This window comes from Balaenoptera musculus, chromosome 4 (assembly GCF_009873245.2).
Source record: "Balaenoptera musculus isolate JJ_BM4_2016_0621 chromosome 4, mBalMus1.pri.v3, whole genome shotgun sequence".
Taxonomy (NCBI): Eukaryota; Metazoa; Chordata; class Mammalia; order Artiodactyla; family Balaenopteridae; genus Balaenoptera; species Balaenoptera musculus.
The window spans coordinates 72,157,197-72,173,344 of record NC_045788.1 but is presented as its reverse complement, the minus strand read 5'-3'; the positions used below and the strand labels follow the sequence as shown (position 1 = coordinate 72,173,344).

The 16,148-nt window shown below is 34.7% G+C and overlaps 1 protein-coding gene across 16 annotated transcripts in view; it reads right to left on the bottom strand.

The window, feature by feature from the left end:
- The window catches only part of DLG1 (discs large MAGUK scaffold protein 1), a 295,326-nt gene that overhangs the window by 146,887 nt on the left and 132,291 nt on the right, over positions 1–16,148 (bottom strand). For 13 of the 16 annotated variants that reach the window (XM_036849845.1, XM_036849854.1, XM_036849855.1 and 10 more), the window contains one exon: positions 2,876–2,974. The exons of the other annotated variants lie outside the window; for them this stretch is intronic. In XM_036849845.1, coding sequence (XP_036705740.1) covers positions 2,876–2,974 — 99 coding nt within the window. The remainder of the gene's footprint in view (positions 1–2,875; positions 2,975–16,148) is intronic. 16 annotated transcript variants of the gene reach the window in all.

Sequence of the window (16,148 nt, the reverse complement as noted above, 5' to 3'; positions counted from 1 at the left end):
TCTATGTGGAGAAACTGAGGCTATGAGAAACTGAGTAATGTCCCCACCATCACACAACCAGGCAAGGGTGAGGCCAGGAACTGGTAGGGTCAGGTGTCACTATAAAGTCCAGGTTCTTTCTGCAACTTCAAAAAGTCATTCAATGTATCCTTCTCTGTACCACTCTGAGTAATAAGCATGATAATCCCTACTGCAGAGGGTTATCATAAAATTTAAATGACATGATCAATATAAAAGTACTGTGAAAGTTTGAAGTTCTACAAATAATCAAAGGCAATATTAAAAAAAATTATCATCTACCTATTTGTCCTCAAATTCATTTTGAAGTAGTCAGGGAGGCGTCAGCCACCCTTTTTAATAGATGAAGGGAGTAGAAAACTCAGAGAGGTTAAGTAACTTGTTTGAGTCCCAAAGTAGGACTAGAATCTAAATCTTGTATCTTCTGTTTCTATTTCTATTACATCCTGATGCATCTAAAATATAAAGTAGTAGATCTTTAGAAGAAAAATATCTATTTAAAATGTTAAAATCAGGTTATGTATTAGGTGTGGATTTCAAAATTCAATTGTGGACAAATATTTTAATCACTTTTATTAATTTTATAATGCACGTTATACTCAATTACTCAGGCACACACTTACTTATTCTGGAAAATGAGGCACACTCCACAGCCTTCTCACATAAACAACATCAATGGGTAAACTACTCTACTTTTGGACTTTTGTAAGTATATTTAAAACCTAAAATGAGGCTAGGTAGTATAAATAAGCCTCTTCTGTTCATTTGTTTTTTTAACTTGTTCCTTGGTTTACTGTCTCAAGGAAATATGAAACAACACTAATACAAATAGCCAAGATCATGTGCCAGCTGCACACGCACACTCTTATTCTTTCAATCACTGTAAAACATTTCAAGTAAGTACTATCATCTTCAGTGTTACAGATGAGTAAAGAGAAGATCAGTGTTAAGTAAACTGCTCAGTTACACAGCCAGTTAAGTGGTAGGATTGGAATTCTAAACCAGATCAATCTAAGTTCTTTATTTATAACTACATGGCTATGCAATGCCTCAACAATTTCCAAGTGTAGTGTGATGCTAAGTTAGGGACACTGGAGTAAATAAGTCAGAGAACTCTGAAATGGAAGGACTGGTTCCCTATTGGATATAAGAACAGAAACTACGGGGCTTCCCTGGTGGCACAGTGGTTAAGAATCCGCCTGCCAATGCAGGGGACACAGGTTCGAGCCCTGGTCCCGGAAGATCCCACATGCCGTGGAGCGGCTGGGCCCGTGAGCCACAATTACTGAGCCTGCGCGTCTGGAGCCTGTGCTCCGCAACAAGAGAGGCCGCGATAGTGAGAGGCCCGCGCACTGCGATGAAGAGTGGCCCCCACTTGCCACAACTGGAGAAAGCCCTAGCACAGAAACGAAGACCCAACACAGCCATAAATAAATAAATAAATAAATAAATTAAAAAAAAAAAAAGAACAGAAACTACTACAAAACTTCAAAGGATTCTAGAAAACTATTTTAACATCAAAACACAAACTGAGGTGACAAGAGTAAAATAAACTTTCAAATGTCCTACTTTAAAAAATATTGTACTACTAAATCCTAGTTACTTGGAAAGGTGTTACATTATTACAATATTACAATAACCCTTTGGCTGCTTAGGTAGAATTATATTTTATTTATAAATTCAATTTCTTCTCTGCAGTACAGAGGAACTATCCATCTGGACTTATCTATTCAATTCTTGGTAGTTTTACAATGATTTGACTTTTAATGATTTTCATAAAGGGTCAGAGACTATATAGAAGCAGTAACATAATAACATGGACTGAAGTTTTAGTGTAATACCTATAATTTCCCCTAGAATCCTATTTTGTATAATGTTCTTACTGATTTTCACTTTTTAGGAGAGGGGAAGGGCACAGAGATGTGAACAATCACAGCTGATAACCCATTTTTTTCCCACAATAGGACTTACTTTGACACTGTGTTTTCACAGCAAAAACACCATTTTTACTAGATTTCATGCTATAGATCAATAATAATAAAAATACCTAAAGACGCATTTATTTACACTTTAAATGAGGTTGAGATCTTCCACACCAAAGATCACTATTATTATACGTAATAATACTACCATTATTTTAACTTTGGATGACTCTGTTGGTTGGGTAGTTAATGTCTTAATAAGCCATCCCTTGGAACTATTAAGTAAAGCTCTGAAAGCTAAAAATGTTCAGATTCTCTGACATTTGGTTATTGTTTCATTTTATTTTTTGACTGTTATACATTAACTTTAAAAAAAATGAACTTATGATTTTAAAATAGTTTTAGATTTACAGAAAAGTTGCAAAGATACCACGAAGAGTTCCCCATATACTTTGTATACGTTAGCTATTGTTTTTAAATAATAAATGTGAAGTATGTTATCCTACCCAATGACAGAAAGATGAGTATTTCCAAAGATAAATATATACTAGAAAACAAAATGCTATATATAAAATGGCAGGAGGAAAATTACTTTTATTATCTTTAGAAAATAAACAAAATTTCCCAAAGCAAATAAATTAAAAAACTGTTTCGAACAGATTTACAAGTATAAAAGGCATGATAACAAATCTAAGGCGGTTCAATATGATGAAGTTTAGAATGTATCTTATTTCACAGATAACCTGATAAAATGGCAAATATTAACCCATCTTATATTAAATCCCAGATATTTAACTCCCTAAAAGTACCGTTTGAAGCCCAATGTGAATTACCAAATCTAACAAAGAAATAGTTAAAATGGTTTGAAAAGAATACAAATGAAACATTAAAAACAAATGAAGTTTTTATAAAGAAAAAAGAAAACTAATAAAAACCTGTGGTATGGTGGGTAGGATGACAGTACTCTCAGCAGGGACTGGCAGGACAGGGATCACAGGGACAGTGGGAGGAGAGGGAGGTACAGCTTCTGTTGGCTAAAAATCATCAACGACAAAACATCAGGAAAAATATCAAATAAAAAGGAAACACATAATAGAAAGTTTTGTCATAAAGATATAGTTTTCAGAAATAACTGAAATAGGTAAAGTAATATATTACTTCAATTTAAATGAGAAAATGCTCAATTATACCACCAATAATAATTTTAATGACTCTGTAGTTAAAACGAGTGACTACTCTTTAGATGTTTAAATGAAAATAATAAAAGATAATGAGTTAACAATACTCCTCCACTGGGAGGCAAGACACTCACTTCATAGACAGATTACAAAATATTTTTGTAGCATTCAGTATATATCTGACTACGTTCCTCCTTGCATTCAAGGAATCAAAAGTAATTTCATTAGCCCATGAGGTAGGCAATTGGGGCCTATAAATCCACAAACAGAAGATTCAATGGACTTAAAAACTGAATTTATATCATTTTAAAGAATCTGTGCTGTTAACCTCTACTATCAAGAACTGTAATAACCTGTCTTAAACCTGCCTGTAAAGTCATTAAGTGGGAACTCTAGTGACATAATTTAAACTAAGAAGTTTTGATATTTATACTCAATTACTCTATCAGGCTTAATTACTATTTTAAAAAAAAGAGGTAACTGGAACACAGAAAAGGGGTCTTGTAACAAGTCCCAATCTCTATAACCTGGATTAATTCATAAATATTTGCTATACCAATGACATATTCTACATATATAAGAAAAACATTAAAATCAAATCTATAAGAAAACAATGTACATAAGAAGACACTTAAAACAGGAAGAACCAATTGCCACACTTGAAACTATGCTTTTCCTCATTGATAAAGAAATACAAAATAAAATTATAATGTTGACCTTTTGTTGTCAATCAAATCAATCAAGATTTATCAAAAATGTATGGCATCTCTTCAATAATGGTGCTGGGACAACCAGATAGCAACATGCAAAAGAATAAAGTTAAACCACTACCTCACATACTATATAAAAACTAACTGGAAATTAATCAATGACCTAAATATAAGCATTAAAACCATAAAACTTTTAGAAGAAAACATAGGGATAAATCTTCATGACCTTGGACTTGACAATGGATTCTTAAATATGATATCAAAAGCATAAGTAAAAAAAAAAAATCAATTAGACTTTATCAGAATTAAAATCTTTTGTGCACCAAATGGCATTATCAAGAAAGGGGAAAGACAGCGCATGGAATGGGAGAAAATCTCGTAAATCATAAATCTGATGATAGTTTAACATGCAGAATATATAAAGAACTCCTACAACTCACCACAAAAAGACAATTAAAAAATAGGCAAAGGACTTGAACAGACATTTCTCCAAAGAAGATACACAAATGACCAATAAGCACATGAAAATATACTCAGTATCATCATTCATTAGGGAAATGTAAAGCAAAGTTACAATGATATATCACTTCATACCTACTAGGATGCTGTAATAAAAAAGTGAAAACAAAAAGAGAAAGTTAACAAGTGTTGGCAAGGATGTGCAGAAACTGGAATCCTCAAAAACTGCTGGAGGGAATGCAAAATGGTGCAGTCACTGTGGAAAACAGTTTGGTTTGGCAGTTCTTCAAAAAACTAACCCTAGGATTACCATATGACCCAGCAATTCTACTCCTAGGTAAATACTCAAAAGAACTGAAAAGAGGGACTTGAATACTTTACCCCAGTGTTCAATGATGCATTATTCACAACAGCCAAAAGGTAGAAACAACCCAAGTGTCCATCAGCAGATAAATAGCTACAAGATGTGGTATATTTATACAATGGATATTAATTCAGCCATAAAAAGGGATGAAATTCTGATACATGCTACACATGGATGAATCTTGAAAACATTATACTAAGTGAAATTAACCAGACACAAAAGGTCAATATTGTGTGATTCCACTTATATGAAATATTTAGAATAGGTAAATTCATAAAAAGTAAACTAGAAGTTACCGGGGGCCAGGGAGAGAGGAGCATAAGGAGTTTACTGCTTAAGGGTTACAAAGTAAGTTTGAGATAATGAAAAGGTTTTGGAAATAGTAGATAGTGGTGATGGTTGGGCAACACTGGGAATGTAATTAATGCCACAGAATTGTGCAGTTAAAACTGGTTAAAATGGCAAATGTATTTTACCACAATTAAAAAACTCAAAAAAAATTTAATGCATGGAAACAGGTCCTTTCACAGTGCTGCTGGATATATAACGTCATACAAACTTTATGAAAAGCAATCTAAGTAATTATCTATAGCTTTAAAAATGTTCGAACTCTTTGACTTAGTAATTGTGGAAATCTATCCTAAGGGAATAATTCAAAAAGCAAATGTCTTAACACTCACTATATTCTTTTGAGCATTGTTTATACTTGGGGAAATGTAGGACATCCTAAATATAAGGTGTTGGAATAGCTGAGCAAATAATGATAATTTTATAAGATTAAATATTATGCATCAGTTAACAAGCATCTGTAAGAACAGCCTGTAAGTCATAAAGGACATTGCCTATGACATGACATTAAGTAAAAAAGGGAAGATAAAGCTTTTATTTAAAAAATGGAAAGAAATGTTTGAAAAGTAAACCTCTGAGGGCAGGATTATGAATGGTTTTTCTCCCCTGCCTCTTTATTTCGAATTCTACTTTTCCAGTCGTCAACAATGAATACACAGTGATGCTATAATGCTGGGTGAGGGATGGAAGATCTATTCATATTAAGAGAAAAACAATTATTATGATCTTTTACCATCTCATTCTCTAGAAAATAAACTGAAAATGCGTTTCCCATTAATTGTTCTAAAAGATGCTAACAAATTTCAATGATTTTACAAGACTATCAGAGTTGAAGAAGCTAGGGATCAAGTTTAACCCTTCATTTTACAACTGAGCTAGGCTCACAAAAGGTAACCTGTGAGGAATTAGGAAAAAACTTGCTAGACTACTGTTACCTGGATTTCTTATATCCTGTAGAAAGAGATTTTAAGCCATTAGATTTTGTTTCCTTTTTTTCTTTCTTTTTAATGTTCCCAGTCTAAACCAGTTCCCTGTTTGGGATGATGGAAAAAGTTATGGAGATGGACAACGGTGATGGCTGCACAACACTGTGAATGTATTTAATGACACTGAATTAACTGTACACTTAAGAAAGGTTAAAATGGTAAAATTTTGTTATGTATATTTTACCACAATTTTTTAAAAAAAGGACATTAGGAATAAAGCCTCTGTGGGTCTTACTTGGGACTCCAGTCACCAATTATACATTGTTCCTATAGAAAAAAAAATTCGAATTCCATAGTATGAGCTTAAAACAAGTAATTTAAATGTCAACCAATTTTCAATGGAATACTTACAACTTTTTAAAAATGTTTGAAAAACCCAGAGATTCTAACTCCTAATTTATGACAAAGAGAAAAAACTAGTTTTAAAAGAATTTATGTTAAGTGAAATAAGTCAGAGAAAGACAAATACCACATGATCTCACTACAAAACAAAACAAACAAAACAAAATGAAAAGAGACTCATAGATACAGAAAACAAATGTGTGGTTGCCAAAAGGGAGGGAAGCAGTGGGGGGGGCGGGGTGGACGAAAGAGGTGAAGGGAATTAAGAGCTATAAACCTCTAGTTATATAAGTCACAGGGATGTAATATACAGCACAAGAAATAAGGTCAATAATATTGTAATAACTTTGTATGGGGAGAGATGGTTACTAGACTTACCGTGGTGATCATTTCACGATGTACGTAAATATCAAATCATTTAGTACACCCGAAACTAACATATTGCTGTACAACAACTATATTTCAATAATTTTAGAAAACTGCTGCTGAATCAACTGGATATACATATGGAAAATGAAATGAACCCTCTTCACTCCCTTACACCATACTTAAAATTAATTCCAGATGGCTTACTGACATAATTAAGAGATGTACAAAAATTAGGTTTCTAGAAGATAGTATTGATAGAATACCATCAGGATCTTGGTGTAGGCAAAGACTTCCTGAATAGGAAAGTACAGGTTGTTGAAGTCGAGCAGGGTGAGGAGAGCCTCTGTGCACAGGGAGTGGAAGGGTGGCAGCAGTCTGGAGCAGGGTGTTGCGGAGTCTGAGCAGGATGAGGAGGGTATCCCACATGGGCAAGTAGTGGCAGCAGCCTGATGTGCTTTGCTGGATCCCAAGTGTGATGGAGTATCTATGTGGCAGTAGTAGTAGTCTGGCACGAAGTATAGGGACCCCAGTGGAACAAGGTGGGGATATCTCTTGGATCTTGAGCTGGGTGGGAAGGATGTCTACCTAGAGCATCGACAGTGACAGGAGATTGCTTACATACAGGGGATTTTTGATCCAAGGATAAAGGAAGCAAGGTTCCTCACATCAGAGAACGGAGTCACAAATATGGAAAGGGAGAAAATTAGTCTGAAATCTACGGTTTTACACTAGATTTGGAGGCACTGGTATGACTGCATGGTTTTCAATATATATAAATACAGAAATAAATGCATGTGTTTCTATGTACATATATACCCTAGCTCTGTCTACAGAGAAGACCTGGGAGCAGTAACACCTCAATAGCATGAAAATACTTAGCATTCAGATCCTGGTTTATAAATACCCATTCTTTGATTAAAAAAAAAAACAAAAGAGGAATCTTTGGAGAAATGGCTGATTCCAGGGCTAGAGTCTAGCAAGTACAATATGAGCCTAGAACATTCTGCTGTTCCAGAAAATAAGGAGGTGCTCAAAGAATAACGAGGGCATGACAAAGGACACTGACAGTCAGCTTGAAGGGCTCTTATCAGTTAGATTGGGAACAATTTGAGACTCAAAATAAATAATGATAATGATGGCATAAATCCCACTGAATTAAACAGGACTCCAAGAGTCTACACTGATATAATTACATAATAATTAAATGAATAGAGAGAAGAGAGAGCATTTCCTTACAGTAGAATGCCAATTAAGAAATGTAGAAGGAATGATGGAGTTACAAAATCATCATTTGGCAACCATCATAGTAATAATTCATTCAAGAAACATCAACAAATGTTAAAACTTTCATTGCTGCTGAATGAACCCTCCATTTCATTCTAGTGGAAGAAAGTTTGAATGTGAGACACACACACACACACATACACACACATATCTCCCCTACAAAGATTAATGACAGTGAAGAAATGTAGCAGACACTATCTTAAAGTTAACATCACCAGGACAAATCAAAATCATATGCTACCTGATAGGATGTAATAAGAATACATCGCTTCTGTGACATTCTTATCAAAGATGCATAACTTGAACATTAAACATCAGACAAACCCAAATTGAGTGACAAACTACAAAATAACTGGCTGTAGTCATCCAAAGTATCAAAGACAAGAAAGTCTAAAGTTTATCATTTTTTTATTTAATTTTTTTAAACAGCTTTGTTAAGGTATAACTGATATACAAAAACTGCACATATTTAATGTATACAATTTGATGAGTTTGGACATACGCATACACCTGTGACACAATCTTCACAATCAAAGTAGGAGACATATCTAACACCTATAAAAGTTTCTTTATGCCTCTTTAATAGGGTCAGCTATTAGCTAATTAATAATCCATTTTAACATAAAAAAGACATAGCTGTATGCTTATATCAAATTTCAAGGCCAAGTACAAAAATTTCCTCCATTAGGCAGTTGCTCTCCAAAACCCTTTATGATAAACTATAAATTCTTCAATATTACATTTAAACCTCACTGTATTACTGGCTCAGAGCCTATTCTAAATCTATTTCCTTTCGATACGATAATCTAGAGGATCTGAATACCATTTTTAAAAAATCCTAAAAAAATGTACACCATCTGAATTCACCCCACTCTCTACAGGGCACTGAGCAAGTACTTTGAAAAAGAACGTATGCCTCTGCTTCTTCCTTAAGAAAGGCAAATACTGATGAGAAAGTCTTCAAAACCAAATGGGTACCAACACACACAATTCCCTAGCCACAGCCAATAACCAGTTCAGGTAACACAGAATTACAGAACAACAAGTCATTTAGTTCATATGAAACAAAAATACCACGCTAAACAAATAATATCTAATCAAATGAAGGTTGAGTGATGAGGAACAGCATAGATGTTAGATATGATAATACATATGAAGAGACAAGAGGCTATTTTCAGTGCAGGATTGAGAGCATGGTAAAATTCTGGGGAGTTGTATGACAAGATTCTAAATTGGAAAATGGCAAACTTAAGATTCTAATATAAATAATGAGGCAGCAATATACAGTAACCATTATATATGGGTTATTACAGAAAAGAAGGAATTCACCATAAGCATTTTAAACTTGAAAAATCTTACATACATATTTTATTAGACAATATGACTTTTATGCCATCATCCTTCTTCTGCTCCATTTGTATATATCACTCAATAAGATCAGCTTCAACGAGTTTTTTTTTTTTTTTTTAATCTTGACCATGTGACTAACAACGGTCTCAGTTGTTTCTATCCATAGCAACACCATGGAATCATTAGCCTCGGAGGCTGCCTTCAGAGACTTGTTTCCATGACAACAGAGGCTATAATATTAACACTGTCTCAAAGAACACTGCAGAAAATTGTAAATTCCCGGAAAGTAACTGGATTGTACATATTTTTAAAGTACTTTTTTAATGCCAGTATCGAATTGACAGCTTTCTGAAAAATGTTTTAACTAATTTTTAGAGATTCTTGTTATTTATTCACAGCTTTACATTTTAAATTTAAGATCTTAAAATTATGAAAGCAGCTTTTAAAAAAATTTTGATAAAAAGTGGTCTGAAACCTCATTAGGTATAGCCACATGCTTAATGTGTACTGCACATCTACATTTATGACTATGTACCTCCCTCTTTCACTTCCATTAATTCAACAATAAATGAAAAACAATATATAAATTGAGTGCCCCTACCTTTAATAAATCTTTTTGCTTAAAATAGTTAAAGTGGTTTTTTTCATATGTCCATCTGAATCCTGACTGATACAGGAAGAGACAGAAGGAACAATTAGGAGGCTGCTATGATAATCCAGCTGAGAGGTGATCAGTGGCTTTAACCGAACGACGGTGATGGTGAAAATGGACATGAGTAGTCAAATAAAGATAGATTTTGAATGTAGAATTGGTGTATCTAGTGACTGATGGGAAGTTGGGAGGAAGGACTATTAAGAATAACACCAACAATGGCCACTAAAAAGTATCTTTTACATCATAGTTAGACCCAACCACAATAGATTTACAAGGTTTTCTGAACATATTTTTAAACTCTTTCTCAATTATTTTCTTTTTAATTTTTGGCTGCACCCCATGGCACGTGGAACCTTAGTTCCCCAACCAGGGATCAAACCCGCGCCCCCTACATTGGAAGGCGGAGCCTTAACCACTGGACCGCCGGGGAAGTCCCTCTCACTTATTTTCTTGCTTATTAAAGTGGTCATCATAGCATAAGATCAAACTCTGAAGAAAGATAACTAATACCATACTACCAGGTAATTAATAATTGTTTACATCTTACATTAACATGTCACATGAATGGGGTAAACTGAGCTTAGAATACACACAAAGATTCAATAAGATCAAAATAAATTTATACCACATTTATGGAAGATGAAATATATGAAATAGCAACTCTTTTGTTATCAATATCTTAGATAACAAGGAAAAAAAAATTACCCCTATGCCACTGTTGGTCAATAAGGATTTTATTTTGTTTTTGTATGGCACAGTTTAATATTCTTAATCCAAGTTCCTTTGCTTAAATATCTACTATGTGGTAATGAGACATGTTTCTCTGAATAAATGTCAAAGAAGCTATCTAAGAGGGAAAGAGAAACCAGGGGAAAAAACTGCAAGCCTTCTGTATGTTTATAGAAGGATAAAATACAGCACAGTAGATTTATCAAAACTGTTTGGGAATCACTGTATTTAACAGGGGTCCAGTATCTTCAGAATAAAGGTGTTTTTCATTGCTCAGATATGGTTCTCATTTGATTCAAATGCTCTTTTTGCCACAGTTACTCCAAATAAGTACCTTCAAAATAAACTCCGTAACAAGTTATTTGAACCAGCTGTATATGATACCTGTGTCATAATTATCTCAGAAGCAAATAGCAACGAAACCAGATACATTTTTTAACAAATACTAAGAGATTAAATATAAATTTTTGATTTTAAAATAACAAAGGGGGGATAGGGAAATAGATCTAGTGATTAACAATCCTAGTATAGAAGCATGGGTACAAATTTGTTAGTTCATACAGACAGAACATCTAGTTTACGGATCTATTTCTGCTTCCAAGATTCATGATAGTTAAGGTATGTCATCCCTTCATTATAAAAAGATGGTGTTTTATCAGCATTCAGCTGATCACTTTGTATTGGTAGAAGGATGAGCCAACAATCACTAAAAATTTCAAGTAAACAGAGATCCAAAACTTGGATTCAAAGATGTGGTTACATAATTAACAAATAGATATGAAACTACCAACTGCAATATGCTGCCTGCCCCCCACCCCCCAATTTTATCAGACTACGGCTACAGAAACATACACAACCGTGGACTCCATAATGACTAACCTAAAACGGGCCCTTAAATCTTCCTAGTAATCATATATTTACCCTATTCTATTCATTCTTGTACAAGTCCCTAGTGATTCAGGCCACTGTTACTTTTCTGAAGTCATCTTCTACTATTCTCCTCCCACTCAGCGTTTCAGCCATATTGACCTCTCTACTGTTCTCCAAACACTCTAAATATGCTCTGGCCTCAGAGTCATTTATTCACTCTTCCTCTGCACAGAATGCTCTTGCCCCAGATATCCATATGGCTCAACTCCATAACTTCTTTTATGCGTTTGCTCAAATATCGCCCTCCAGCTGAAGACACTCTTATTCTACTAACCCCACCCCACCCCCACCACACACGCACAAACATACACATTTCCTGTTGCCTTCTCTTTTTACCTTTCCTCCAGCATACTACATATTTTAATTACGTTTGTCATGTCTTCCCCCCCTTTAATATAAGCTCTAGAAGAGTGGGGATTCTTGTTTTATTTACTCCTGTATGCCCAGTGCCTAGAATAGTATCTAGCACACAGTATTTAATACACATTTGTTGGACGAATGAAACCATGTGATTGCCAAAAGAGATTGAGTTCATCAGCACTCTAAAATGATAAAGTGACTCGGAATGGATTGTGTACATCCTCCCTCCCCGTGCCATACACATAGCAGATATTGCTAAAAGATTCTGTGTGGTTGGGAGGTCACTACCAATCAGAAAGTTTTCAAGATGTTCTACCATTTGATGACCTTAGAAGTTTCAAAATACAAAAATGTCAGAAAATTGCCAGTTTCATGTTCTCTATCTAGCAACAGCTAATTGCCTAATAATATCCCAACTGAAAATAAACATGTCTTGGTGAAGAACACTTGCCCAAAAGATTTTTACCTCTTTCCTTTTTAAGCTGCATTAGAAAGTAAATATCACTGACAGCTCATATTTTAAACCTGTGGTGCCCTTACTGCAAACTTCTGGGTTCTACTAACCTTAACTTGGTCCCTAGGTCCCACCTCAGAGGTTAGCTGCTTCTCTGTTTTACCTTGGTGTTCCATGTTTCCTTCTCAGTTTCCTTTTTAACACCGACCCCCCCCCCGCCATATTACATTTTCCCTGTTAAAATAATTACTGTGGTTTCTCTTTTCCTGGCTGGACCCAGTCAAGGTTACCAATCTTCTTGTTAAACCATAATTCTTCATCATTCTGTAATGAGGTTGCTTCTCCATATCTCCAGATTCCTCACTTAAAAGGCCAGAATATTTTGTGGGACCAATAATGAATGGTGGTCGTGAAAGTGGTGATAAAGATGATGATGATGATGATAGGTACTTTACTGATGTCAGATATTATAATAAGGGCTTCGCATGTTTGTCCCATTAATTTTCACTAGATCTTAATCCCTGTTTTCTGCAGGTGGAAGAAAGAGACTCAGAATTTAGGTTATTTGTCCAAGGTGCTACAGCTAATAAATACAATAGAGATTTAAACCCAGGCCATCATCCTCTAAAGATAGCATTCTCAACTACTATACTACACTGTCTCTTCAAAATAGTTCAAAAAGAGCTTTATTTCGTCTTTACTGTTGCTATTGTATTTTACTGCAAAGACAATATATAATATCCCAGAAAAGAAACAGAATATTTCATCAATCCTTAGGTCAAGGGTTAGCAAACTTTTTCCATAAAGGGTCGGGTAATAAATATTTTAGACTTTAAGGGCCATGTAGTTTCGGTTGCAACTACGCAACTGTGCTGTAGCAGCTTGAAAGTAGCCAAATGCAATTCATAAATAGGCATGGCTGTGTTCCAATAAAATTTTATTTACACAAACAGGTGGCAGGCTGGATTTGGCCTACAGGCTGTAGTATGCTGACTCCGCTTTAGGTGATTTTAAAAAAGAAAAAAAGGCTGATTAGGTCATGAAGAGAACAGAATATAACTTCGAGACACCTATATTAGTTTTTACTAACTATAGTTGGTTTAATTCTCTTGTAGTGCTTAACCTATGATAATAAAAACAAGCAACTGCTCCCCCAAAAAAGGGAATGAGAGAATTAAAAAAACAATACATATGAAAATTTCAAGTTTCATCTAGAGTTCTTTAAAATATTTTTACAAAAAAGGCCTATATAATAAAGCTGTGTTCTTATAACTGAAAGAATTTAGGATCTATACTGTATACAGCCTTTCAGTTTGGAAAAAATGATTAGAATGATACGATTTTTCCTCTATTTGCCCTCTCCAAAATCCTGCTATGGCATTTAGTACAGCTGAAACAATTAATTCCTAAGGTTGATATTCATCTTTGTTTTTCTTTTTCTTTTTTTAAAAATTAATTAATTTATTTATTTCTGGCTGCATTGGGTCTTCATTGCTGCACATGGGCTTTCTCTGGTTGCAGCGAGTGGGAGCTACTCTTCGTTGCGGTGCGCGGGCTTCTCATTGCAGTGGCTTCTCTTGTTGTGAAGCACAGGCTCTAGGCGCACGGGCTTCAGTAGTTGTGGCACGCAGGCTCAGTAGTTGTGGCTCGCGGGCTCTAGAGTGCAGGGTCAGTAGTTGTGGCACACGGGCTTAGTTGCTCTGTGGCATGTGGAATCTTCCCAGACCAGGGCTCGAACCCATGTCCCCTGCACTGGCAGGCGGATTCTTAACCACTGCACCACCAGGGAAATCCCATTCTTTATCTTTCAAAATACTTACAAACTGATTATTTTTCAAATTTATAACACTTTGATATATTAGATGGTTCTACCAAGATTAGTCAGAGTTAAATACAGAAAAATGACGCTGGGATATGTTTTGATTCAAATTGCAGATTATAATCTCCAGTTACTTTCCTCAGGACCAACAAAAATTCTGTAAGGCAATCAATTGGTCCCATTTTGTCATAATAATAATTTCTTCACACTCCACAGCTGGCTGAGTCAATAGTCACAGTTCAGATTTCAAAAATACTGAAAATACTGTTCAGAAACGGGACTAAATTGGGGTTTACTAATGGATAAATAATGAACAGGCAGGGCTCCTGTTAAGAGGTGAGGGGGAAAACATCTTTTAAATAAATTTATCTAGGGGCAGAAGTTGTATTTAGGATTCTCCTAAAATTCCACTGCTTCCAGATGTGACACCAGTTGGTTTATACTTGCACAAAATAGGTCCAGTCTTTGTTGATTGATTTGCATATGCCTGTAAAATTGTCACATCAGTTGGTTTATTTAAAGTTTGTAAAATAAGGTGATAATTGTAGGCTACTGTTCTCCACATGGTCTGAACAACTATTTTTACCTTTATCAAAATTCTAAATTTTGATTATAAAAATGGAGGATTGAAAATGTTATCTAAATAACAGTGCCAGGAAGTACAAAGTATAACGCAGTGAGAGCTCTTTAAAGAAAATGATACTAAGTCAAATTTTGACAATAAGAATTTAAGTTCCTCATTTGTTAAGAAGATATATGCTTCAGTTTTTTTCACAGAGGGATTTGAATTGCTTTAGAAATATACATGATTTTATAAAATCCTGTAATGGAAACTTGCTAATTTTAAAGCCATAGTTCTATATAAAAATGGCTTGGGAAATTTACAGTGGCCAAACCATATTTAGAAGTTCCAAATTTCCCTGTAGCCATCATCAGATTAAATGAAAACAGACACATATATTAACATTTGTTTATTCATTCAACAAACAGTCAACATGTGCGTTCACTATGCTAGGCTCTGGGGATATAAGAGAAGAAAACATACATCTGTACTACCAGCTCTTGTGAAGCTTATGGTTTAGCAGCTGATATTAAACAAATCATTACCCAACTGATTACTGAAATGCAGCTGTGATAAGAGGTATGGAGTACAATTCTCAGGAAAACAAACACTGCTTGAAATAAGCAAAGGGCAAAAATGTTGTGCAGGCTGAATATCCTATTCTGACCCCAAAGCATATGGGCCAGTCATATGCTTTTTCAGCACTGTTATTAACACATTATTTTTACAGTTAACTCTAAAACTATATATATATATATATATATATATATATATATAAAATACATATATACACATATATAATATACATATTAAAATACATAAATTGCAGCTTGTGAAATTTCTTTTTACCTATTTGTCCTTGACAAAAGGACAATCTAACAATCATGACGCCCTATAGAAACTACAAAGATGAATGCAACACACTTCCTAGTTATAAAGAGCTTATATAACAAATTTCACTTACTTAGTTCTTCAAACTATAGCCAATCTAATCCACCTTAAGATACCAATGTTGCTCTTTTAACAGATTTTATTTTTTAGAGCAGAAAGTACAGAGTTTCCATATAACTTCTGCCCACACACATGCACTGCCTCCCACTATCAACACTCCCCACCTGAGCTATACATTGTACAGCTGATGAACCTACACTGACACACATTATCCAAAGTTCATAGTTAACACTAGGGTTCATTCTTGGTGTTGTAAATTCTATGGGTTTGAACAAATTTATATATAATGTCATGTATCCACCATTATAGTACCACACCTAATAGTTTCACTGGCCTAAAAATCCTCTGTGCTCTATCT